At 42.5% G+C, this 27,100-nt stretch overlaps 3 protein-coding genes across 4 annotated transcripts; 2 read left to right on the top strand and 1 right to left on the bottom strand.

Moving 5' to 3' along the window:
- The first annotated feature begins 1,720 nt into the window (after positions 1-1,720).
- LOC114636184 (60S ribosomal protein L36a) lies at positions 1,721-3,959 on the top strand. Its single transcript, XM_028784431.1, has 5 exons — positions 1,721-1,786; positions 2,147-2,252; positions 2,583-2,650; positions 3,386-3,508; positions 3,847-3,959. The coding sequence occupies exons 1-5, from the start codon at positions 1,784-1,786 to the stop codon at positions 3,865-3,867; spliced, it is 321 nt and encodes a 106-aa protein (XP_028640264.1). The 5' UTR covers positions 1,721-1,783; the 3' UTR covers positions 3,868-3,959.
- Positions 3,960-4,653: 694 nt separating this feature from the next.
- Gla (galactosidase alpha) lies at positions 4,654-15,549 on the bottom strand. The gene is made up of 7 exons (XM_028786445.1): positions 15,337-15,549; positions 11,085-11,259; positions 9,967-10,144; positions 8,790-8,881; positions 7,321-7,482; positions 6,166-6,363; positions 4,654-5,149 (listed from the first exon to the last, which is right to left on the bottom strand). Exons 1-7 carry the CDS (start codon positions 15,534-15,536, stop codon positions 4,889-4,891), a joined length of 1,266 nt encoding a protein of 421 aa, XP_028642278.1. The 5' UTR covers positions 15,537-15,549; the 3' UTR covers positions 4,654-4,888.
- A 238-nt stretch (positions 15,550-15,787) lies between these two features.
- On the top strand, positions 15,788-21,977 carry Hnrnph2 (heterogeneous nuclear ribonucleoprotein H2). 2 transcript variants are annotated; one of them, XM_028779319.1, is made up of 4 exons: positions 15,788-15,943; positions 17,246-17,316; positions 17,480-17,524; positions 19,776-21,977. In XM_028779319.1, the coding sequence occupies exon 4, from the start codon at positions 19,829-19,831 to the stop codon at positions 21,176-21,178; it is 1,350 nt and encodes a 449-aa protein (XP_028635152.1). In that variant the 5' UTR covers positions 15,788-15,943; positions 17,246-17,316; positions 17,480-17,524; positions 19,776-19,828; the 3' UTR covers positions 21,179-21,977. The 2 variants fall into 2 exon arrangements, with proteins under 2 accessions (XP_028635152.1, XP_028635091.1); XM_028779258.1 differs by lacking the exon at positions 17,480-17,524.
- Positions 21,978-27,100: the final 5,123 nt, after the last annotated feature.

Genomic DNA, 27,100 nt, shown 5'->3' with positions numbered 1-27,100 from the left:
AATTTTGTCAATTAAATATTTTAAAATAAAACCTCCCCCCCCCCAACTACATCACACAGGAATGATCAAAAGAACCAAGTTTGATTCGCTGAAGAGGGCCAGTTGTCTTCTCATCTCCAGATCACTTACATGTAAAACAAAAAACAAACACATCAAAAATTTAGAAACTCCCTAAAGGCCAGTGAAACTTTTTAACTAGAGAGAAGAAAATCTTGCTGGACATCAAATGGTGGCATGGTAAAGAAATGTAACCGACAATGGCGTTATTATTACCTTAACCCCAGGAGATCACCCAACAAAAATAGGGGTGAACGAAGTGTCAGCTTGTTTCTGGAGCATTATGCAAGCAGGATACTTCAGGGTCTCCTACTCTTAGTTCCTTGGCCACTGCTGCCTCCTTCTGCATTCTGGCCCATTTGTCTACCTACATTTGCCTCTCTTTCCCTGTGTAATGTACTGGCTAAGGCTAGGGCTATGTCGTATTAAATGGCTTAAGATCAAATTCCAGCTTCAAAATAACCATGTGTGCAACCTTTGGGTAAGTGCATTTAAGGCCTCACGTGCCTCAGTCTCCTCATTAGGTGAATACTAGTAATAGTAAGCCGCTCCTGAGATGGATAGGATTTAAAGAGGCAGGCATAAAGTTGCACATACCTGCGATCTCCACCACTCAGGACAAGGATCAGAAGTTCACAACCATCTTCAGCTACGTAGGTGACTTTAAAGGCAGCCTAGGATTAGTGAAGCCCTCTTTGTCACAAAGATAGCTGTTATAATACACAGGCCATGATAGTAATATTATGTGATGTGAAAAGGAAGGTAGGTTCTGGAGTCATAACACGTGGGGGTGTGCATTCTGAATACACCGCTACTGACACTGGACAAATGGTTTCACATGCCACCGGAAACCACCACCGGTTTCCTCGCCTGGAAAATGGAAGTAGCATTACCATCTTTCTCCTAGAATTACTCTGAGAATCTATTTTTAAAACTCAGTCCCCTTCAGCCTTTCTCCGCTGGACTATCTTGAAATGTCATGCATGCCTGCTGGCACGTATTCGGGGAAGCAAAGTGCTGAAGTATGTTTTCTTTGTTGACCCGAGTACTTCAGAAGCTGGGTAAATTCATTGCCAGTTTTCAGAACCAAATTAGCCAATTTAGTTCCTCAGCCGCTCGCAGCTATTACTGTTCGTTTTCTTCAATGTACGTAGCCTGGAATTGGACATTAATGAGCACATTCAATTACCTTGTTCGGCTCCAACAACATTGCCCGAAACAGAATAGACAGTAAATAAACATGTGGACCCACTGATCACACGAGAAAGGAACTGAAGCAATTAGCTCCATCCCAGGGCTTCCTTGAGCCACACTTTGATGCAAAAGATCATCTTTGATCTCCTTGAAGAGGAACAAGAATGTTTTGCTGAGGTGAAGGAACCCTCCACTTGATCCTAGTCCCGGTACTGCTCCAACACGAGTCTGGGGAGAGAACTGCTTTCTTTGCATAAGCTACTAAATTGCAACGTCTGCCCACAGCTACAGGCGCTGGGCGGGAGGAAGTGGAGCAGAGAGCTGCAGACCCTAGGCGGAGCCTCGGCTGAAACTCGCATCTGCAGCTAAGACAAATCATCCACCCGTAAGAGGGCGCTGTGCTGAGATCCCTACAGACAGACTCTATGGTCGCTGTTTCCCACGACTCTGAGGAAGTGCACCAGGCACCGCCTATAAACTTCCGTTGCTGCTCTCTCTTCTCTCTTTCTGAGCTGATAGCGCTCCTGCCAACATGGTATGGTCGTCTGTTGGGCTTTGGTAGCATCCAGCTTAATCCTTGTACCCAGCGAGTACAGTACCATCCTAGGGTGCATCCGGGCTTTGGCATAACCTCGATGTACCCAAGAAACCTAGCATAGCAGAGAGCGACACAGAGGAAACCGAGTTATGGGCGGAGGAATTGAGTTGATGGCGTGACTTAGCTGTGGGTGGGTTCGCTGTTTGATGGCGCGTGTGACTGCAGCGCCTTTTAGAGCTACATGGTCATTGTGTGATAGTAGTTGTAGAGTAAATTAGTTTTATTTATTTGCATCCAGCGAGGACTCTGGGCCATTGTGGTCCCGGAACTGTGTTCTGAACACTTTCTTTTTACTAGGTGAACGTTCCTAAGACCCGCCGGACATTCTGCAAGAAATGTGGGAAGCACCAACCCCACAAGGTGACCCAGTACAAGAAGGGCAAGGATTCTTTGTATGCCCAGGGTAAGCTGCTTAGGTCTAATATGGTTGTGGGATGGGGAGTTGTTGGGAAATTAAGACCGGAGCCTCTCCTCTCTAGGCGGACTGGCAATAAGCAAGCTCCCTGTCTCAGCCTCTCAAGAGTTAGGGTTGTACTTGTTCCCTGGCATGCCAGACTCAGTAGTTCGGTTCTGATGTGACATGCAATGTACAAGTCCAGCTATCGTCCCTCTCCTTCGGTAGGATTATTTCTCAATGCAGGACAGCTTCAAGTTTAGACCTGAGACTTTTCCTTGTGACTATTTTGACTTAAAACCTGTAGTATGCCGTAACGAGTAACTTTTTTTCCCCTAGGTAAGCGGCGTTATGACAGGAAACAGAGTGGCTATGGTGGTCAGACTAAGCCTATTTTCCGCAAAAAGGTTAGTGATTACTGGAATCCTCAGTATTTACTGTACCCCTTAAAGAGGCGAAGAGGAAGGAATGTGTCCTAAGAATTATGTGTATACCAAGAAGACTTAATTGTTTATGGTTATGTCTGAATCCTCAGCTCTTGCAGCAAAAATTGCTGTTTGTTCCTGAGGCTCAGTGGTGGAGTTGTTACTGATTATAAAGGCAGGTTCGATTCCCTGTACTGCCATAGAAGGCTGGGATTTCACAGGCTTACAGAACTTACAGTCAACATGTAAGCTGCTTGGGTTTGTAAGGTAATGGAAAGATTCATTTAAATGTCCAGCCAACTTGTGTGGAAAATTGATACATTTCAAATCATGGACTCAGTTGATTATTAATGGGGAGTGTACTCAAAAGTCCAGAAAAGTGTAGGTTGATAAGTGTCCCGTCTTAAGTTTTATTTCTTAGTTAGCATGAATTTGGCTGGCTTTTATTTGATTCAACTACTAAAAAATTTTAAAAGTAGCCTAGAAGGCTACAAATTTACAGTAGCTTTTTTTTGACAGTATGTAACACAGACTGAACTCAAACTCCTGTGGCTGTACCTTGCCTCTGGGAGCCACAAGTTCATACCACCACACACTGCTTCCATTTTGTTATTGTTAGGTTTTCTCTTAAAACCACAGGTTTTTAAACTCCATAGCTAAATACAAATTGGGACAAAATGTAATTTTGTGAGGGATTTGACTTCGTATCTTTTCTAGGCTAAAACTACAAAGAAGATCGTGCTGCGACTGGAGTGTGTCGAGCCCAACTGCAGATCTAAGAGGATGCTGGCTATTAAGAGGTGCAAGCATTTTGAACTGGGAGGCGACAAGAAGAGAAAGGTACCCTCCTTTTTTACTATAAATCTTTATTTGTAGAGTAAACTGTTTCAGGCTTCTCTGTACCTACCATAGGTAGGGCACCCTCCAAGATAACTGTCCACAGCTGAGTTATATATCCCACATCTGAAATGCTTGGGAACAGAAGTGTTTTATATTTTGTGAATTTAGCATATGCTTTATTGGCACATCCAAAATTTTGAACACTGATGTATCTAAAGACATGGCCTCTAAGGTTTTTTTTTGTGTGTGGGGGGCTAGGATTGAACCCAGGGCTATGGCTTATGTAAAGGTTCCTTAAAAATTACAAAACACATTTTGTTTTTCTGTTCTGTTTACAGGGCCAAGTGATCCAGTTCTAAGCTGATTTTGTTATGAAGACAGTAAAATCTTGACCTTTCACCCCCTTTGATTGTCTTTGGTGAGGGAATAAATTAAAGCTTTCATAAATTGACTTTTCTTGAAATCTTTTATTTAATCTTTTTACAGTCCAGACTTATCCCCCTCCCGAGATTCCCCCTCCCGCATCCACCTTCCAACTATTCCACATCCCACACCTCCTACCTACCCCACCCGGAGACTTGTATTTCCAGGTATAGGCCAGTAACACAACAAGTGGGATTTTTTTTTCTGTTGGTGTCCCCCAATTCCACCCCCTGGGTTTCTCTGTAGACTAGGTTGGCCTCATCCTCCCAAGTGCTGGAGTTAGAGGCATTTCAGAATGGCTTTGTTGTCTTCCAAACCTTTTTTCTATCAGCACTAGTCTACAGATACACTGAGGAGGGAGGTCAGATCCCCTGGGACTAAAGTTGTTGGCCTTCATGTAGGTGCTGGGAATTACTCCGCCACACTGCTCTTAAGTGCTCAATTATCTCTCACGCATGTCTGGGTTTCATTTGACGCCTTCAATTTTTCAGGTGGATGTTTTTGTACACATGCAGAGTATCAGAGGTACATAGTCCATGCCAAGTACCCCCATATAGTGATTTGTGTCTAGTTGGTTTAGCTTTAACTCCTGGCTCTGAGCTGACTCAGTGATTGAGAGCACTTGCTCTTTACAGAGTTCAGTTCCAGAGGATCCCATGCCCTTCTGACTTCCTGAGCACCAGGTGTGCATGTGGAACTCACACTTGAACCACAACCACACAAAATTTAAAGGTTTTTTTTTTATTTAGCTGTACAGATTATAGTGGGTAAACACCTACTCCAGGGTTGTGACAGTTAAAATCAACCAGTATACGGAAGCATCTGGCACAGGCATGCCCACTTAATTTCAAAAGCCTACCTTGTTTTAAAGGGGAAATAGAGGGAAAGGCAGGAAATAGTTTGGTCTTTAGCAAAACCCAGCACTTATACAGATCTCTGCCTTTAAAGATAGTATAGTTATCTTTCTAACCGAAGCAAAACAGTGCCTGAAGGGTTTATTCGAGTTTTTAAGGTTAAAGTCCATTGATAGAAGCCTAGATGTGCTTTCTCAGGCAGAAGCTGAGTGATGGTGCAGCCAGGATTGCAAGCTTGTCCTCGACCCAAGGAAGAAATCTGGATGGTGTAAGAACGAGGCCCACCAATCTCCTGCAGGTTTCGCACAGCCAAAGCCCAGGCTAAGTTTGAGAGTGGCCGTTCCCAAACCTCAATGTGGTTTTCCTGAAAAGCCAAGAAAAGAAGTGTGAACATGTGGAACATGTGGTAACTTCATTACTAGCCATATTTGATATTCAGCCTTATTAGCAGAACTATCATGCACTTGGAGAAAATGAAAGTTAGCCCGAGATATATTTTAGAAATTTAGAAGTCATATGCAGCTGGGTGTGGCAGCACACACCTTTAATCCCAACACTGAGGATGCAGAGGCTGGTTCAAGGCCAGCCTGGTCTAAGGAAAGAGTTTCAGTATAGTCAGGGCTAAATGAGAAACCCTGTTTTAAAAAACAAAAAAGACCTCATCCACCAAAGTTCACATACTGCTGGCAAAGTCTCTAGATGTACTACTGTGTCTTTTAGCTTCTGTAGTTTCAGTTCTGGCTAAGTGTTCCTATTAACTGAAGTATGTCCACCCAGGGTGTGGGTTTTGTTTAAAAGCTCACCCTGATAAAGGCGTTGCTACACTGGGATTCCAAACACCCGAGTATGGCTGGCTAATAAAGACTTTCTATTGGTTTAAATCCATGTCAGAGTAGTTCTCACTGGTGGACACCGCACATGAAGCCTGGCCCACAGAGCTAGTTCCAGGACAGCCAGGACTACAACAGAAAAATTGTATCTTTTAAAAGTAATAGTCCAGCCGGGCGGTGGTGGTGCACGCCTTTAATCCCAGCACTTGGGAGGCAGAGGCAGGCGGATCTCTGAGTTCGAGAGTTTGAGGCCAGCCTAGTCTACAGAGTGAGTTCCAGGACAGCCAGGGCTACACAGAGAAACCCTGTCTGGAAAACAAACAAAAAAAAAGTAATAGTTCTGGCAAAAGCCTTATTAGCCATTCCATTATCAAGATCAAGGGAAAAATAACAGAGAAAAAGGTCAGGCGTGTCCTCTTTTAGCAGAGTTAGGCTTGAGATAATTTTGTACTTGAATATTAAAAGGCCATCACAAAATACTGTGAATCATATACTTAAATGCATGAGAATATGTTCCTGGCCAATTTTCTCCCCAAGAGGCATTACTTACCTTTCTAAAACAGTACCCCTGCTTGCCCAAGGGGTCTTGGTTGATGGCAATTACATCCTCATTCTGAAGTAGAGCTTTGGCTTGAGAACTGATTTGTCGGAGATCGTTGGACATGAGTAGAGGGGCTGCCATGATGGCCCAGAGGGCCATCTGCGTTACCTGCTGGTCCCAACTGAGGCCAAAGTTGCCAATCACTAACTAGGACAAAGGGTACACTAAGTCAGATGGGAGAATATTCAACTGATTGGGTTTCTGTTGTTTGTTGGGGACACAGGAAGTCCCTGTCTGAAAACCAGGAATATCTAAACGCACAGGGGCCTCTTCCAAATGGAAGAGATAAAACACCATTTTTCCTTCGAGTAGATTTTGTCAACAGCCTGGTGACCTTTTTGCTATCAGTGGAGGCAGACCTCACCCAAATTTCCCAGAATGATTATCTCACATCCTTCCCTCCCTTAGACCCTTACCCATCCTTAAGGGAGATGTCATGTGTACTTTATGGCCCGCTGACCTCTGTGCTATTGGTCAGAGATGACACTAGATTCTAGGCCTCTTAGCTATACAACCGACTCTCTGTGTACAAGAGTTCCTATGAAGCCACACCCTGAGCTTTATTGTGCACCTAGAAGCAGACAGACAGTTGCCTGGAAACCTTTTCCCAAATGGCACTGTGTTTTAAATATGCTGACAATGAACTACATGGAGTTAGACTCCCCAAAGTCTGATCCATGTTGACAAAAGTCAATATGCACCTGGTTTTCATTCCTATCTCTTCGGTGGGTTCAATTCTCTGTTTGGATACCTACAGGGACCACTCAGTAGTTGTTTTTTCTTTTCTTTTTTTTTTTTTGGAGATAAGGTCCAAGCTAATCTATTGGCCTTGAATTTGGAGCAACTCTCCTGTCTTAGCCTCTGGAGTTCTGAGATTCCAAGCAACTACACATTGCCTGCTGGAACATTTTAAAACTGTCCTAAATAATTGACTGAGAGAAACCATTTTCTACAGCATGGTGATGTAAATACTCACAGAAGGCCTCTTCCCAGGGCTCGGTGTATGGCCAGAAAACTTGCTTGGCTTGTGCAAGGCCCTAGTTTCAGATACAGACACCAACATTAAAAAGCTATCTCGTAAATGAGGCGGGTTCAGGTCTTTACCATGTCTGGGTCATTCCAGCCCCCTGGTCCAGCAACTTCAACAATCTCCTTCTGGTTAATTACTGTCCAGGCCAAGATATTCTTTATGCTTTCCCAGGAATCATAAACATCATCAAAATTTCTCCAATGATTGCAGTAATGCTGGATATCTGTATAATTGGGCTGTAAAAAGACAGAATTCTTTATAATCTTTTTCCTGTGAGATTTTACTGATCTACAGATCAAAAGCCTCCCATAACAAAGCCTGACCATTGTTTGGAGTTCTAAATGTAAGTGAATTTCAACAGAAGATGTTCATTTCATCTAAGCAGGCCATGTAATTTTAAGTACCTGTTTATAAAGTGACTTTAATACTATTTATGTTGGACATGCACTGAAGTGTGTCTAAGTACTGGCATTATGAAAGATCTATACACACTAATGTGTAAACTTGCCTAAGATAGCCATGTTGCTAATTACAATGATCTAAATGATAAAAATAAGGTCTGTAAAGTTACTGGGATACTATCTTTACTCCTATATTATATACTTTACATTACTGTAAAGTTAATGTAATACTATCGAACATGATAGAATCTGAATCTGAAACATGTAAATTGTAGAATGAACCAGTGTGTAGATTCGAAGGTGTGACATCCAAGGTCTAAAATGCTGAGGAAAAAGTTAGACTATCTAAAGTTGAAGAAAACAATATAAATTCATTTCATAAATAAAGACCTACCCTTCTGGAAAACCAAACAGTTAATGTCTAGACAGTGAATGGGCAGAAGGCTATTTTGAAGTAGAGAAGACCCAAGGATGGAGGATCTGATCAGATTCAGTGTTAATTAGCCAACCCTTTTTAAAATCTTGGGGGAAGACATGGAAGAAACAATAAGCAATTGCGTCATCATAGGCTTATATGAACCTGTGTTTGTGTGACCCATTACCATCCATGCACAGTGAATATAAAACAACGGGGTAGATAAGGTATATGATGTACAGAAAGGAAAAAGTGCTGTGCTGGAAAGAGCTGTTGGAGGCTACAAGCAGGCAAGAGGCATGTTGATGGAGTTTGATTCTATTCCAAGTGCAGTGGAAAGCCAGGTACATTTGAAGGAGGAGACAGACGGGAGCCCCTTGACAGTTTTCAGGAGATAGTTCTGCTGCTGTCTGGAAAATGGCGGGGGTAGGAAAGGAGCAGAAGTAGAGGGAGGAGGCTGTCAAAAGCAGGCTGGGTGAGATGAGAGTGGCCTGGAAGGCCAGTGTGGATGGAATGACAGCAAGTGACTGAGACCAAGAGAGTCTTCCGAGTGAAGACTGGCAGGATTGCTGGTGGACAGGATGTGAAAGGTGAAAGAAGAGAAAAACTCAAAGATGGTTTCCTAGTTGGTAGAAGCTTAGGCCAGAATTACAAGCAGTGGGGACAGTGAGAAGTGCATCTTTGTACTCAAAGCTCTCAAGTTTAGATTTTGGGCTCAATAGCTCACCTTATGAAAGGGTCTCAAATAAAGAGGCCACTCACAGGAGTAAACAATGCTTCTGCCAGTCCTGTTTAAGGCCAAGGACATGTGCCTATAACCTGTATGAGGAAAACAATGAGTAAAATAAGGGAAAGCAGGGATTTCCGGCCAGTGCTGTGTATCTGAAGAGGCCACTTAGAAAGTCCAGGTTTATATTGTAAACTAGTGACAGGGACAGGTTGTTCTCTGCTGAAAACTGCTTCAATTGTGACTACTGGGATGCTCTGAGGAGGTGGGACAGAGACACTAGGCACAGAGAGGAAAGGTAGGGAACAGATACTTCTTTATCTGGGCTCTCACAATGTCAGATCTAGTTATAATTAATAACTATAATGTAGTCTCAAGGTCCTTCAATCAAAAGTGCACAGTATATGTCACGTGCCATGGTAGGCATGTATGAATTTCACATAGATGAATAAATGATGGAGCCAACTTCTTTGGCTGGGCAGTGGTGGCACACTTTGAATCCCAGCCCTCGGGCGGCAGAGGCATGGCAATCTCTGTGAATTCAAGGCCAGCCCGATCTACACAGCTGGTTCCAGGACCCCCAGGGCTACACAGAGAAAGAAAGCAAAAAGAGAGCCAGGGAGAGATTAGCTCTTTGGAGGCTTGGCTTGAGTATGGCCTCAAGTTCTTGTGTCTGGCTAGACCTTTCACTTGATGTTAACCAAAAGGCCAAGAAAGAATTGTGGCTAAATCTCTTGAAGAAAACATACCATTTAGGCTAATGAAATGGTTTGGCTAGCAAAGGTACTTACTGCCAAGCCTGACAACCTGAGTTTGATCCCTGGGACTCATATGGATGGAAAGAGAGAACCAATTCCTGCAAGTTGTCCTCTGACAGCCGGGTGGTGGTGGTGCACGCCTTTAATCCCAGCACTTGGGAGGCAGAGGCAGGCGGATCTCTGAGTTCGAGAGTTCGAGGCTAGCCTGGTCTACAGAGTGAGTTCTAGGACAGCCAGGGCTACACAGAGAAACCCTGTCTCGAAAAAACAACAACAACAAAAAAGTTGTCCTCTGAGTTAGCAGGCTCCATAGCACATACATCCCCACAAATACACACTTACATGTACTACACATCATTTTGACTTTGTTGATTTCAACGTAATTTTTAAGATGCAATTTAAAAAAAAGAGAAACATACCATCCGCCAAGGATACCACATTGTTACAGTAACAACCATCAAATTTTAGCAGATCTACACCCCAGTCAGCAAATGTCTGGGCATCAATGTCATAGGATCCAAAACTCCCAGGGAATCCTGCACAGGTTTTATTCCCAACATCTGCATAAATCCCTAGCTTCAATCCTTTGCTGTGAACCTAAAATGAGAAGAAAAATGGACCACGATAGGAAATCAACCAGGAAGTAGTTTAAAAAAAATGGTGGGAGGGCCACTTCCTAAGACTAAGAGAAGAGATGTGTGCTTCTCCTGGTCTTGGGGACTTGGTTCCTTACAGCACTCCAGTTTTTAAGCTGAGTTTGTTGGAAGCAGGGAACCAATTGTCCAGTTTTCCTAAGGCAGTTCTAACTATACATGTGAACTGTAGCACTGTAGTGAGGAAAAGGCTATGACCACTTAAATGTTCCTCATGCAATCCTAAACAGTCTTTTTTCTAAACAGTGATAGATTTGTCTTGAGAAAGGGTGACGACATTTCAGTTAAGCCTCTCTGACTCTCTTCCAGTCTTGGCCTTCCTGGTGTCTGTCTGGGAAAGCTCGGTTAAAACAAGGATCCCAGTAACTTATCCTATCCTCTGACTCTTGATATCTCCTTTTCCAGCTACTGAACTCCCAGTATTTGCTCATTGGTTGTAGAATCTCACTTGTCCATCCAGTTTGGAACATGACCTTTTGTCCTACAGAACTGAATAAAATCTGCTTCATTGCCTTTAGCTAGTATCAGGCCTCATTTGTTTTCAATAGTCTCCAGAATATTTGCTTTTATCTTTTAAAATTCATTTTCCAATTATATACTTAATAGTATACTATAACTGTGTATGGCCCCTTATGCTGATGTGGAAATACAAGCATACATGTCACAACCTTGTCGCGTAGGAGACTCGATGGTTTCAGCCAAAAAATGTTTTACCAAGATAGGCCCTGGGAGCTATTGTGAAATGTTTATAGGCTGATGATAATTCCATCTGGCAAGCACCATAATTTATTGTTCAGACATTACATTTTCAAAGCATCATGTGGTCTGTTTTATAATAAGCCTTCATAAAGCCATGACAAATAAACAATGAGCTCTAAACTCACGAAATTAGCTAGGTGTTTAATCCCACTAGGAAAGCGCAGGGGATCTGCCTGAAGCCGGCCCTTGGAATCCCTTTCAGGAGCCATCCAGCAGTCATCTATGCAGAGGTATTCATAACCTGCATCCCTCCAGCCATCAGAGGCCATGAGCTCTGCCATCTGCATGAACAGTTGCTCACTGAAAAAGAAATTCGAAGAGTCATTCCAATTCGTTAGATGAATACTTCAGCGCTCCCATTTTAAGGCATCTTGGGATTTCACAGTTTCTAAAAATGCAATAACACCATGGTGGTAATCACAACCCATATGAGGTAAAATGAACCATCCTTCCTGTTACTCCTCTCTCCCTCCTCCCACTACCTCTGACCCAGACCTCACAGAAGGGTTGGGGCCTTCAGTTCCATGCCTAACCATAAAAGAAATAAACAAAAACTCCAAATTATTAAGAATGTGACACATGACAAAACTGTAAAGTTATTGTAACTAACAAGCTGTGGTGACACAGGCTTGTAATCCTCCCTATTGAGGAAACCAAAGCAGGAGGATGTGCAAGATCAAGGCCTTCCTGGCCTACCACAACTAGAGAAATCCCAGCAGAGAAGGGTTAGCATGATAAACAGCTTCTTCTGGTATCAGCTTTACCTAGGTAGAGCAAACAATCTCATTCATAATAGTAATAGAAAAAAGGAGGCAGAAAAGGCTAGGATACCTAGAGATTAATATGTTTATCAACCATATATTAAAACTATTCTGTTCCTCAATGGCTTGAATAAATGGAGAAACATTATCTTACTCTTGGATCAGGAAACCTTGAACAAATCCCAAAAAGACTTTTGAAGGAATTTGGCAAGATTTAAAGAGCTCACCTCAAAGATGAAATGTTTATGTTCTATAAAAGAAATGAGGCTCCTGTAGCACAGCTTTTAGAATACAAAGATTACTGTGATTCAAGATTTCAGAAAGAGAACCATCTATCTATCTCAGGCCATGAGTCTTCTGGCTTCCCCAAAGAATACAAGGTTTCACGATCACCACCACCCCTATTTTATTTTGTTTTTTCTTTTTGAGATGGTTTCTCTGTGTAGCCCTGGATGTTCTAGAACTAGCTCTGTAGACCAGGTTGGCCCTTGAACTAACAGAGATCTGCCTGCCTCTGCCTCTGCCTCTGGAGTACTAGGATTAAAGGTCTGTACCACCACACCTGGCTCACAATCACATTCTTATAAAAACCCACCTTCCCTCTGGAATGCTATTTCAGTCAAACTGAGTCCTTGTTTCCTATTTGCAAACTTACTCTGCACTCAAATAAAATGCTATTTACCTTTTATTTTAACTTTGATCTCTTGGCGTAAGACTTCAAAGCCAGAAATAAAGAATTGATATGTCCCATTATATGAATTTCAAAAACAACTCATAGTCAAGAACTATCTGTATCTGCAATACATGCAAGACCCAAAACAAATGGAATAAAAGAAAAACTCAGATGACACAGATAAATGGCAAAAAAAGGAAATCCATTGAGGAAAGAGTTCAAGGGACTGATTTAAAGTAGGAAAAGGCATTAAACTTCCTTAGTAATTAATTACAATCATATACATAAGAAGGGCTGGGGTGTAGGTCAGTGTTTAACATTTTCTAACATGTTAAATCTTAGGTTCAAGTCTCACAGGGGTAGAAAAAAAAATAATAACACAAAGCAGACTGGCAAAAGTTCTAAGAGAATGACAAAGGTCAGGGTTGGCTACATTGCTGGGAAAAGAGGCAAGATGACAACACACTGTGGGTATGCACATACATCTGCAAAATCTTAGTTAATGACTGTTTAATAGTATCAAAATAATCATAGCTTTACACCCTAAAATTAGTGTTCTAAGAAATGAATGAAGCCTGGCCCGGGGTGGTGGCTCAAGATATTGATCAGCCAGCCCCACAGAGGGAGACCATTCTCATTTGAAAAAAAAAAAAGACACTTGGGAGGCAGAGGCAGGTGGATTTCTGAGTTCGAGGCCAGCCTGGTCTACAGAGTGAGTTCCAGGACAGCCAGGGTTACACAGAGAAACCCTGTCTCAAAAAACCAAAAGAAAAAAAAAAGAAGCCTTAAAGAAAAAAAAAAAAGAGACAGAGAATTCAACTATAGGATGCACAAAAATTGAAGAATACTAATAGCTCTTAACAGAGGACTGCACAAATGAATTATAGCATACAGAGACTTGAATTTATCAAGTTTTTACTCTGTACTAGGTACACTACTCTGCACTTTTTTTTTTTGAGGTCATTGACATGTATCCCAGGCTGGCCTCAAACTTGTGTGACATAAGATGGACTCAAACTTCTGATACTCCTGCTTCCACCTCCTGAACATTGGGACTTAAATGTGCACCACCATGCTCAGTTTACAAGAACTATGCTAGGCAAACACTGTGCCAACTGAGCTACATCCCTCGTCCAATTTAGACAAAAATAATTATACTGGACATGGTCCTGCATGTCCAGCAAGGTGGCAGAAGGATCCTCAGTTCAAGACGACCTTGATCCACATAGGGTGACCATGTCCCCAAAGTCCAAGAGCAAGGAATTCAGCCTAGTAATAGAACACTTGCTTAGCATGTGCAATACATTCAGACATGTCCCCAAACTTTAGGAAAAACAAAAGAAGATGAACGCTTTGCCTAAAGCTACAATGAAGTAGAATTTGAACATAGGCAGGGCACTGGAGTGTTGATGTTACTCACACATAAAAGTTATGCTGTTTTTTTTAGGAAGTCAGTTAGAAATCTGTGTTTTCATTTACATAATAAACTGCAGGGTTATATATGGATGTTCACCATGACTGTTTCTGGATAATGAAATAAGGAGGCTTAATTTCCATTATATCATTTTTAACACTTACTTGATGAAGTGGTCACTAGTTTTATAACAAGCTCCCTCTCGCTCCCCCCCCCAAAAAAAACCCAGCCACCATTAACAAAACAAAAAGACAAAAAAAAAAGCCCTACATTGTCAAGTCACCACAGATTTTATCTCAGGGATACAATGGGCATAGTCTGAAACTCAAAAAACCATTTTCTCTTATGATATCTGCCCAACACCTTGACTTTACCTTTAGAGGCATTCAGAGAAATAATTGGTGAATACAGAGAGGAAGTTGTGGCACCACTAGGCGACCTTACTTCTTTATTTTCAATAATACTTATAAGGGAGCCATTCAATATCTAACACTGGTTCTTAATCTTTTCTAAATCACAGATTCATTTAAGAAGCTGACGAGGCCAGGTGTGGTGGTGTAACCCTTTAATCCCAGCACTTGGGAGCCAGAGGTCACAGAGAAAACTTGTCTCAAAAAAAAAAAAACAAAAAAAAACAGAATTTGAGCCGGGTGGTGGTGGCGCATGCCTTTAATCCCAGCACTTGGGAGGCAGAGGCAGGCGGATCTCTGAGTTCGAGAGTTCGAGGCTAGCCTGGTCTACAGAGTGAGTTCTAGGACAGCCAGAGCTATACAGAGAAACCCTGTCTCGAAAAACAAAACAACAACAACAACAAAAAGAGATTTGCCTGTTTCTGCCGCCGGAGTGCTGGGATTAAAGTCCTGAGGCACCATGCCCAGCAATTTTACAGCTTTTTCTGTGTCAGCTCCATGAGTTAAGGCGGACATTCATCCTAGTTTGCAAACTAGGATTATGCCTGGTCTTATCTCTCACCTTTGACGTATAAAGTTCCTTCAGGTCAACCTTCCAGCCTGCTGCTATGCTCAAGGGAAGGGGGTTCAGGAACACCTCAGTTATCCCATGGTTTCTCTAACTCTAGCTTCATTACAGCCAAAGAACCCGTGATTCAAAAAGAAGAAAATCACATGGGTCTTAGTCATCCTCCTGCCCATTCCAACTGTACTTATGGGTAGCACAAGGCAGCACTAAATAAGGGCAGAGTACAAACCCACACAAAGGGTCTACATGGAACCAAATAATAAATGAAAAACTCCCAGTGAGGGATAGATGGAGTGGGAGCGAAGCACTAGCTGCTAGCTAGCTCCAACTTCAGGATAGTTCACAACGATAATAGTTTACAGTCTAAATCTCAGATGGGACATACAATTTTAAATTTAATTTAATATAAAATATATAATATAAATATTACTGGGAATAAAAAAGCATCAATAGTAGGAGATCTACCCCTCCAGCTCAAATGTTCCACACCTTCTACCAAAAACACCCACACAAACACACGGAAAGAGGAAGGATCACTCCATATCTCATACCTTATGCAAGCATCAGGCTCTTCTTGGCAGTCAAGGTTGCACATGAAACGTTCCCAGTGCAGCCAGCCCATAGTAGGAGTGCGCGCCAAGCCATTGTCCAATGCTCTAGCCCCAAGAATGCTCCAGAAAACTAAAGCCAGGGGGCGAAGCGCAAGCTCACAGACCAGCCGCACATGTCCACTCCAAAGCTTCATGGTCATTGAAATCCTTTGGTTCAGTTTCCTGAGTTAAACTGGGCTTTCAAGTTTACCCTTGGGGCGGACCAATCCGCAACGAACTACTCAATAATGACATCATCGTTTCTCAGGCAACTGGGACGTTATCTCCAAAAGGGAACCAATGAATAGTCACGTAACACATTCATCAACCAATCATATTGGCGCTCTCTTTACCTTGGCCCACCCCATTGCCAAAGGAGGAGGAAGTGCGGCACCTTAGTGATCCCGAGTTTAAGCCGAGAGTTGCTCACGTGACCGAGATCTCACATGACGTAGATGCTCACGTGATCAATCGCTTACGTGAGCAGAAGTAGTTCTGGTCGTCGTCTATCGTCTCGCTATAGCCGTTTGAGGGAAGAAGGAGGAAAATCCCCCCGGTCTCGTTGGAGGTTGGTGTGCGGGTGGGAACTGGGGACCCCGGGTGGTGATAAGGAAGAGCAGAGTCGGGTCCGGGGTCGCCTCCGCCTTTTTCGTTCTCGGCTCCCCCCCCAACCCCGTCCTCCTCCCCCCTCCCCCTCCCCGAGTGCCGGGAAGCGGCCTGCGCTGCGCCTGGTGGGGAAATGGTGGACGGTCGTGACTGTGTGCGTGTTTTTGTAAATCTGTTCCTTTGGCCCGATCTCGGGGGACTTTTTCCCCCTCTGCTCGCAAGAGGGACCCGTAAGATGAAAAGCGTTTCAAACACGGTCCGGAGTTAGGGAAAAAAGAAAAGAAAAAAAAAACAACAGAGTGAGACCCGCGGTCGGAGTACCGCTCCATCCATTCAGGCGCTCAACTATTCAAACGGCCGGATGGTCGCGAGGGGTCCCAAGGGAATTCCACCCTTAAAAGTATGAGCTGGGCAAGTGATGCGTGCTCGAGAGGCGCCCAATAAATGCTTTTACTTAATTATTTGAACGTTTGTTTTTCTGCTTATCACGATCTGCGAGTTGAATTTTGGTCGTTCGAAAAGTAATAAATTCGTTTCAAAGGGACACAGTTCAGCGCTACCCAACTCTTAATACCAGTTACAAAAAGTGTGCTGTAACACGGGTATAAGTACCCAGATTGTTAACTCATAAATCCTGGTTACTACGTTAGGTAACAGAGTCCTGGTGGCCTTCTCAGGAAATGTAAAGAAGCAAAACCTCTCAGCCACTAGGGAGAACCTATTGAGGCAGAATCTCTGGGATGTTGTGTCAAATTATTCTTTAAGCAGACCGTTAAGCCTGCACAAAATAAAATTTAAAAATAAACCATAAACTCAATAGCCATTGTTAACATTTGATGTACAATCCCCAATCCCTGCACACAAAAGAAGTTTTTACCAATTTTTTGTCATATTTCCCGTGCTTATGTTTTTGTTCTAAGATTATTTTTGTCTCGATCCAATGAGTATAAAGAATTAAAAAAAATTAAAGGGTATAGTATTAAAAGGTGAACGATATTCATTCCCTTGGGTTCCATTTGTTCTTAAAGTTACATGAAGCTACTTTCAAACCGTCTCTCACACAGTTATACATTTCGTTTCATTCTTGAACATTCTAATAGAGGTAGGATTATACTATGAATGTTCCATTCATTCATTCCTTCCCAGGTAAGGGGCAGATCACTTAGTCAGTAATTGCATAGAACTCCATTTAAGGTAGAAAGAGATTTCATCCATCTCTGTTGATGATCATTTAGTCTTCTGATTTTTTTTTTTACCATTACAGTCCTGAAGCAAACATTTTAAAAGTATTTCTGTCGACCAGATTCCTGGAAGAAACTCTAACAGGGTCAAAGGGTATGTGAATTCTAATTTTTTAACATAAGTGAGTTAAAAAAAATGGCTTTGATCTTGAGTCATTTAGAATTTTGTAACTTTATGTTAAATGTATAATCCACTTTTCTTCATGACATGCCTTTCAAATACTACATAGTTCAATAAGTCCTGCTCTCAATTTCAGGTAATTCCTTAAGGCACATACCTGAAGTGGATTTTCTGTCAGAAGGTGTGGTAAATATTACCAACATGTTTTTCCAGAATAGTGCAGTCTTTAACTCTTCTGGTGAACTCTCCATAATGTTGACTTACTGTCACTGTTAAATTTCCACTAGTTTTGATGGGTGTTAAAAATGTTTATTTTACTTTCAGTTTCATTTTGAATGAAGTTTGAGCATGCCCCAGACTTTTTCCCTATGTGCTCCTTTTGCCTCTGCATTTAAATTTGTTTTTGAAGTTATAATCACATCGTAATGCCTTTCCTTTTACCTCCCTCCAAACCTTCCCATGCTCAAACTCCTCCCTACCTTGCTCTCTTTCAAATTCTTGGCCTCTTTTTCTCAGTTACATATGTGTGTATATTCCTAAATCATAAATATCACCTGCTCAGCATGGTTGTGTGCATGCTTTGAGGCCTGACCATTTGCTATTAGATAACCAATCGGTGTGCTTTGCTCTGGGGAAGACAGTGTTCCCCACTGTCAGCATTCCTTAGTTGCCTGAAGTCCTATATCCTCCTTTGTTGTGATTTGTTCGTTTTTGGAATAGGGTCTCAACTCTGCATCCCTAGCTGTCCTGGAACTCCCTCAAACTCAGAAACCCACCTGCCTCTGCTTCCAGAGTGCTAGGATTAAAGGCACATGCCAGCACACTCATCTCAATAGGTCATTTTTTTAAAAGATTTATTTATTTATTTATTTATTTATTTATTTATTTATTTGAGTGTTCTATTTGCATGTATGCTTCCTACATGACAGAAGAGGGTATCAGACAGAAAAGGACATCGGATCCTATTAATGAATGGTCATGAGCCACCATGTGGTTGCTGGGAATTGAACTCAGGACCTCTGGAAGAACACTCAGTGCTCTTTTTTTTTTTTTTTTTTTTTTTGGTTTTTTGAGACAGGGCTTTCTGTGTAGCCCTGGCTGTCCTGGAATTCACTCTGTAGACCAGGCTAGCCTCGAACTCTCGAACTCAGAACTCTGCCTGCCTCTGCCTCCCAAGTGCTGGGATTAAAGGCGTGCACCACCACCGCCCGGCACAGTCAGTGCTCTTAAACAAGCTCTTCAATGGGTCATTTTAAAATTTGCTCATTTGACCTAGTTCCCTGTTCCTTCTGTTTGAGTGGTGCATTTCTTACGGTTTGGGGAGGTCCATGTCACACAGTGGTGTGGGTACAAAATCATCGTGCTTGTGACGCAAACAAGACTCAGTCTACTTATATTAACTAGAACCCTCGGGATCTGTTCTCTTTCTTGACAGTCTTGTCTTTGGAGTTTTGTCCCTTTCTGTTTTGTGCTCCATGAAATTTTTTTATACATAGTTTCTGGATCCTGGAACAGAATCAGGATACTTGGCTTCAATTAACTCTCCTGCCTCCAGCTGATAGACTTCCTCAACCAGTCCTTCTGTGTGTTTGCCTTCTATGTAGTCTATGTATTTGCACTTACCTTTGGGGAAGACACACAGTTCTCCTGTAGAACTGTAAGCCTTCTCCAGGCTTACTGATTCTTCCATGGCAGAACTGAGTACTGGACCTGTCACCTAAAACATGTTTGAATGTATAAATTCCCATTAATATCTTCCATTTATTTCTTAGGCTTTAATAGTTCTGTATTTTATTGACTTACATTCATTGTTTATATTCTTAGGCTGTTAGTAGATTTGTTGCATTGTGTCATGAGTTTTGTTTGTCCTTTTTTGGGTGGGAGGTGGTTTCCAGACAGGGTTTCTCTGTGTAGCCCTGGCTGTCCTGGAACTCACTCTATAGACCAGGCTGGCCTCGAACTCAGAAATCCGCCTGCCTCTGCCTCCCAAGTGCTAGGATTAAAGGCATGCACCACCACTGCCTGGCCTTTGTTTATCTTTTTATTTAAAGAATATTTTCATTTTTACATAATGGGATGTAGTTACGCTTTGTTATATTTAGTTCTGATTTTCTCTCTGTGATGTTAATACATTGGCTCGGTGCAGAAAATTTAGAATATTCGAAATTATCTAAAAGAAAAAAGTATCCATGGAAACAAAAAATTCCTATAGTACTTCTACCCAGAAATAACCACCACTAATTATACCTGATACATAATAGAAATGGGATAAACACTCGTTAAGTGAATGAATTAAAAGTTTTATGCAGTCTTTGTTCATATGGCTCCTTTGAAAAACTTACTGATTTGAACTTGTAAAATAGTAGTTTTCTTTGTTTCTCTTACTATATTGTATACACTTTCATGACGATAGTTTTCTAATTTTTTTAAAGCCACTTTGAAATTGCATTGAGCCAAGCTTGCCACCAAGAGTCCATCAGTCATCATGATGCTGAGCACAGAGGGCAGGGAGGGGTTCGTGGTGAAGGTCAGGGGCCTACCCTGGTCCTGCTCAGCCGAGGAAGTGATGCGCTTCTTCTCTGATTGCAAAATCCAAAATGGCACATCAGGTGTTCGTTTCATCTACACCAGAGAAGGCAGACCCAGTGGTGAAGCATTTGTCGAACTTGAATCTGAAGATGAAGTGAAATTGGCTTTAAAGAAAGACAGAGAAACCATGGGACACAGATATGTTGAAGTATTCAAATCCAACAGTGTTGAAATGGATTGGGTGTTAAAGCATACAGGTCCAAATAGTCCTGATACTGCCAATGATGGTTTTGTACGGCTCAGAGGACTCCCATTTGGCTGTAGCAAGGAAGAAATTGTTCAGTTCTTTTCAGGGTTGGAAATTGTGCCAAATGGGATGACACTGCCAGTGGACTTTCAGGGGCGGAGCACAGGGGAAGCTTTTGTGCAGTTTGCATCACAGGAGATAGCTGAAAAGGCCTTAAAGAAACACAAGGAAAGAATAGGGCATAGGTACATTGAAATCTTCAAGAGTAGCCGAGCTGAAGTCCGAACCCACTATGATCCACCTCGAAAGCTAATGACTATGCAGCGCCCAGGTCCTTATGATAGGCCAGGGGCAGGAAGAGGGTATAACAGCATTGGCAGAGGAGCCGGGTTTGAAAGAATGAGACGGGGTGCCTATGGTGGAGGCTATGGAGGCTATGATGACTATGGAGGTTATAACGATGGCTATGGTTTTGGGTCTGATAGATTTGGAAGAGACCTAAACTACTGTTTCTCGGGAATGTCTGATCATAGATACGGAGATGGTGGGTCCAGTTTCCAGAGCACCACAGGGCACTGTGTACACATGAGGGGGTTACCATACAGAGCCACTGAGAATGATATTTACAATTTTTTCTCACCTCTTAATCCCATGAGAGTACACATTGAAATAGGGCCTGATGGCAGAGTTACGGGTGAGGCAGATGTTGAGTTTGCTACTCATGAAGACGCTGTGGCGGCTATGGCAAAAGATAAAGCGAATATGCAGCACAGATATGTGGAGCTCTTCTTGAATTCTACCGCAGGGACAAGTGGAGGAGCGTATGATCATAGCTATGTAGAGCTCTTTTTGAATTCTACAGCCGGGGCAAGCGGTGGTGCATACGGTAGCCAGATGATGGGAGGGATGGGTTTATCCAACCAGTCTAGTTACGGAGGGCCGGCCAGCCAGCAGCTGAGCGGTGGCTACGGAGGGGGTTATGGTGGTCAGAGCAGTATGAGCGGATATGACCAAGTTCTTCAGGAAAACTCAAGTGACTATCAGTCAAACCTTGCTTAGGAAGAGAGGAAGCATCAAATAACATCTACAGGAATAAAGGCTACATTTATAGGAACTGGATAGAGTAGGGAGGATGTCCAGCATATCCAGTATGATTGGTAAATGGGAAATACAATTGCTTCTGATCACTATTGGTCAGCTTTCTTTCTTTCTTCTTTCTCCTTTTTTTTTAAGAGAACAAAATTTAAGTTTAACAGTTTTCGCATTACAAGCTTGTGATTTATGCTTACTGTAAAGTGAAAGTTAAGATTGTTTTCAAACTTTAAGCTCAGCAATTTCGAACACTGAAAATATTCATCTAGGATGTAATAACAAGTTCAGTATTGACCATAACTGTCAAATCCACTTTCAGCTTTCTTCAAGTTAGTTATGTTGTAGGAGTGTACTTAAGCAGTAAGCATATTTAGGTTTAAAGCAGTTTCACTTACGTTAAATGTTGCTCTTATACCACAGTACATCGAGATCTTCAGATGCATGTTGAGAAACATGCCTTTCTGTAAAAAAATATATATAGGAGCTGTGTCTATGATTCAAAGTGACAACATTTGGCATGTTTGTTAATTCTAGCTTTTTGGTTTAATATCCTGTAAGGCACGTGAGTGTATACTTTCACTTTTTTTTTTTAAAGATCCGGGACAATTTTGAGATGTGATACCAATACATTAGGAGTTTGGTCATGTTATTTGTATGGAATTCTGGGGCTTTGATTTAAATCTTACCTTGTATTGTGAATTCCATTTAGATGTATTGTACTAAGTGAAACTTGTTAAATAAATCTTCCTTTTAAAAACTGGAAAAATCTTGCGTAGTTTGAGTCTTTTTTTTTAAAATCATGTTCTATTATATGGGCACACAGCAACTAGCTTTTAAAGTTCTCTGCTGTTGAAATTTTAATTTTTTTTCTCAAATATTTCAGGCTATGAATGACTCAAGTTTTGATCCTCCTGCTACTACTTCCTAAGTATTGGAATTGCAGTCATACATCGCTGTCCAGTTTATGCAGTGTCGGGGAACAAACCAGGGCTGCTTGCATACAAGACAAGAACTGTGCCAACAGGGCTATATTCATAGCCTAAGTTTTGTGTTTGCGTGTTGGTAGAGGGCAAAGAACAATATTGGATGTCCTTTTCTAAACACCTGGCCTTATTGTTTTGGGAACAGGGTCTTTCACTGAGCCTGCAGCTAGGGTGGCAGCCAGGAAGTCCCAGTGATCTCCTGCCACTGCTGTACAGCGCTTGGGGTTATAGTCACACTGCTCCTACTGGGTCATAACTTGTGGATTACCAAGGCTGCTGGAGACACGAACTCAGCTTGTCATGCACTCATTTTTGTTTGTTTGTTTAGAGACAGGATCTATGTAGTTCTGGGTGTCCTAGAACTCTGTAGACCAGGCTGGCCTCAGACTGACACAGATCCACCTACCTCAGCTTCCCTCCCTCCCAGCCTTTCTCTTCTCTTTCTTTTGTTGGCCTTGAACTCACAAAGATCCACCTGCCTCTGCCTCCCCAGTGCTGAGATTAAGAGTACTGGGATTAGGGCTGGAGAGATGGCTCTGCAGTTAAGATCACTGGCTACTTTCCAGATGATCCAGGTTCAATTCCCAGTACCCATATGTCAACTCACAACTGTAATTTGAGCTCCAGGTGGTCTAGCACCCTCACACAGACATGAATGCAGATAATACACCAAGATAAAACATAAGAGTGCTAGGATTAAAGGCATGTGTTGCCACCGCCTGGCCACAGCAAGTACTCTTACCCATTAAGTTACCTCTCCATCCCTGCAATATTAATTTATTTATAGACGGTTTCTCTGTGTAGCCTAGCTGTCCCGGAGTCTGTAGACCAGGCTGCCTTCAAACTCAAAGGTCTTCTTGCCTCTGCCTCCCAAGAGCTGGGATTAAAAGTGTGTACCACCACCACCCAGCTCTATTTTGTTTCTTAAAGGTTTGTTTATAAACTCTACAGAATTCTTGGAGACTGTGCTTTATCAAGACAACATTCCCAAACCCAATGAAGTAGAAAGCAAATAATTGCTTTTGTTTTACCATAAATAATAATATACTATGTGTTGGCTGGAAAAAATAAAGCAGGCTATAGAAAAAAAATCTACACAAATTATTTGATAAAACCTCTAAGTGCCTTTTAATTTTGGGGTTTTCAGACATCTAAAGCTTGGGAGCCACTGGTCCTCTGGATACTGTGTGTTAGTGTCATTGGAACATTTAAAGACCATGATTGCTGGGTCCTGGCTTGGGAAGGTTCTGAGAGGATGCAGAATACTGTGCTAAGAGTATTTACAACCACATTTTGAAAACAGCTTAGGATTCTCTCACTGCTAAAGGTTTGACCCTAAAAGGAACTATTAAGAAATAGCTACATTTATGATGGTCTCTTCTCTCTCCTTATCCATAGCAAGTAGCTCATTTCTTCTGACCTGCAAGCCACAGTTGATTGTTTACCATACTGTGCACCGCCCATGAGTATTCTGAGCACCTGCGGCACTTGTCTTCTGGTACCTTACATGTCTGTATCCTGGTGGTTAGCAGTTTCACCTTTCATTGACCTTCAGTCCGGGACACCCTCAGATCAGTCAAAGCTGCACACTAACTACTTATTTCGGGATATATGACTGCTCATGAACTGGATAGTTGTTTTGAGCTGTCTATGCTGGGGAATATGTAGAGATACCCTGTGATATAGGATGCAGACAGATACCAACTTCATATTCAATTTGTTCTTAGGGATACTTTATTGTTTCTGGAAATTAAAAAAAATTGACAGATTTGAGATTCACTGATGGTTTCTATTCAATATTTTTGGTTGGTTGATTTTTAAATTGTTTCTAATTTCTATTACAGTTGACAGGAGAGTAGGCCATCCATTTTGACTTTTATGACGTTACACCAGTCACTATCCTTTTCTCCTAAGCACATTTTAGAACCCTTTCTTAGAGAAGTAAGTGAATTCAAGGTGTTTTTGCTTTCCACAGTGCTGAGTAATTTTTTCCAGAAGTTTCTCAAAGTATGAGTGAAAAAGCGCCAGTTAGCCACTAGATGTCACCAAGTCCCCAAAAAGGAGAGCCGAATCCCGAGATGTTCCATTAAAATGGGGCCAGCAAGACAGCTCAGCAGATAAAGGCGCTTTCAGCCTGCTGTGCCTCTCAATGTTTGGTCCCTGGAGACCCACACCAAAGAGACCTGCACCAAAAGAATAGAGCTCAGCAAATTGTCCTCTGACCACTTCTCATGTGCTCTGTCCCCCACTGCCAAGAAAATAGTAAGAAACTCAGGCTCTGGAAGACAGTCAAAGGAAAGAACCTGGAGAACATACATGGTCAGTACTAGAGGTGGCAAAAGAACAATAGTACTCATCAGGGCATCAACACTGATCACTGTATAGTATACATGTCTACAGGTGCCCTCTTCGCCACACACACACACACCACTAGTAACCCAGCATAAAAGTTAGTCAGGGGAGTATTATAGGAGGTAAAGTGGACATTCTACTCCATTGAGTCAAGCTACTCGGCAAGAGCAGCAAAAAGTTGTCCAGTACAATAATCATGGCCTAAAACTGTTCCCACAATAGCTTGTGTCAGTGTTCCGCTGTGGTTTGTGAGCAGCAGCAGCATGACCTCAGGCTTCCTTGAGAATGTGGCTTTTCAGCCCAGATGGGTTGGAATGATTGAAAAACTCAGGCGGTGGATCCCAACAAGCTGTGTTTTACTAAGTACGTAATGTATTCTGCTAATGTGCTTATGTACATGTGGGTTCTGTAAGCCACCGATTCATTCACTCATTCCTGAGTTAATTCATCCGACCCTAAAATGGGTAACCAAATAGAGACAATCGTATATGTAACCACAGAAGACGGTTAACTCATCCCCTAGCAAAATGGTAAGAAAATGTAATGTCAAATTCATTTATAAAACCTTTTCCATCAAAAGGAATTAAAAAAAAGATTTATTTTTTTTTAATGTATGAGTGCTCTGTCTCCATGTACATCTGCACACCAGAAGAGGGCATCAGATCCCATTACAGATGGTTTGTGAGCCACCACGTGATTGCTGGGATTTGAACTCAGGATCTCTGGATGAGCAGTCAGTACTCTTAACTGCTGAGCCATTTCTCCAGCCTCAAGAGGATTTTTTTTTTTTTTGGTTTTTCGAGACAGGGTTTCTCTGTGTAGCCTTGGCTGACCTGGGACTCACTCTGTAGACCAGGCTGACCTCAAACTCAGAAATCCGCCTGCCTCTGCCCACCAAGGGCTGGGATTGAAGGCATACACCACCACTGCCTGGCAAGAGGAATTTTTAATGCTAGTAAAAATATTTTTTTCCAACATAGGCCTTGAGAGAAACTGCCACACATCTGGTGGTATCCATTTGCTTGCCCAGTATCAGGCTGAGTGTCATGAGAGCCCTTTTGTAACTTGTCCCCACACTGACTGCAATTCTTAACTGCTTATCCCCTTTCCCTCCCTTCCTTTTTTTCTGCACATTAAAATAAAATTCTTTTATGTATATGGGTGGGGAGTCGCCTGTATGTTTGTCTGTGCACCACTTGTGTATGTAGGAGCAGGGGAAGCCAGAGGAGAGGAAACTGGAGTGGGCCATCCTGTGGACGCTAGGGAACAGAACCTGGGTCCTCTAAGAGAGAAGCCAGCACCCTTATAGACAGTCTGCTTTCTCCAGCCCCCACCCTATGCTTCAGGACAGCTTTATTAGAGTCTAAAAGAAAAATCCCAGGGTAGCAAGCTGTAAATCTTGGTAGCTGCCAGGAGTGGGGAGATGGAGGAAAGAAAGAGAGGAAATCATGCTGTTTGGACTAGAGAAAGAGTGAAGTCCAGTTTGTTAGGGAAAGTGTATGCTAAGAAAGGCGATAGAAGAAGAGGACATTCTACATTTTTTCTGAAAAGCCAACCAGCTAAGTGGTGCTCCATTAAGTGAGTGTCCCATTTATCTATTTCTAATGCTCCGTTTGGCCAACCTGTTAAGACATCTAGCTAGCACTTCTATTTTTCTTTCATTCGTTTGTTTGTTTAGAGGTTGAGGGAAGCTGGGGATTGAACCTGGGACCTTGCCTATGATGGGCAAAACCACTGAGCTACATACGTAGCCCTTTCAAAATAGTCTAATTGGATATTGCCGGGACCCTTTTTCCAAGATCCTCTTTATCCTCCTTCCTCTTGCTGCTACCCTTTGTGCTTGATCTGTTTCTCATATACTGGATGCTATTAGGTTTCATTGACATTTCCACTTTAGAGATGAGGAAACTGAGTCTCAGGGACTCAACTCTCTTGGGGGAAAGAAACTTGTGCTGGAGAAAAGCAGGAAATAATGTGGGTGAGGGAGTGAAGGACGACGTGTCTGGGTTCCACGTGGGATTGTGTAGCGGTTCCTGGGAATTTGTGGGTGAGGATATTCCTAAACAATGCTGGAAGCACTCTCAGCCTTCTCTTTCTCTCTCTGGTTCTCACTAGGGAGCTCACAATAAGCAGAGGGTGGGGGGCTGGGCTCGGGAGGGTCGAGAGAATTTGGCAGGAATCCATCTCTTCCTCTTTTTCCAGATGGCTGGAGGCCCTTAAACAATCCACTCCCCCCAGCACATTCCACTTCATGGACGGAGTCGGGGAAAAGGCTGCCAGGAAATGGCGGCTAAAGCCTGGTGGGGGCTGGTACCGGGTCACCGAAGCAATTGGGGGAGTGGTCAAGACTGATGAATGGCAGATGGTAGTGAGAGAAGGAAGATGTAGAAGGTGTCTTCAGAGCTAGGGGAGGGATAAATAACCACTTTTGTTAGCTATTGCTAGGCATCTGGAAAGCCCACACTATCTCTCCCGCCTTCTCAGACCCCTCCCCCTCTCCAAGCAAGGCGGGAAAGCAGGCCAAAACGCTGCATAACCAAAGACAGGGAAGTCT

Source organism: Grammomys surdaster, unplaced genomic scaffold, assembly GCF_004785775.1.
Source record: "Grammomys surdaster isolate TR1022 unplaced genomic scaffold, NIH_TR_1.0 61, whole genome shotgun sequence".
NCBI lineage: Eukaryota > Metazoa > Chordata > Mammalia > Rodentia > Muridae > Grammomys > Grammomys surdaster.
The sequence above is the reverse complement of the archived record's forward strand: the minus strand, read 5'-3'. Positions and strand labels throughout refer to the sequence as shown.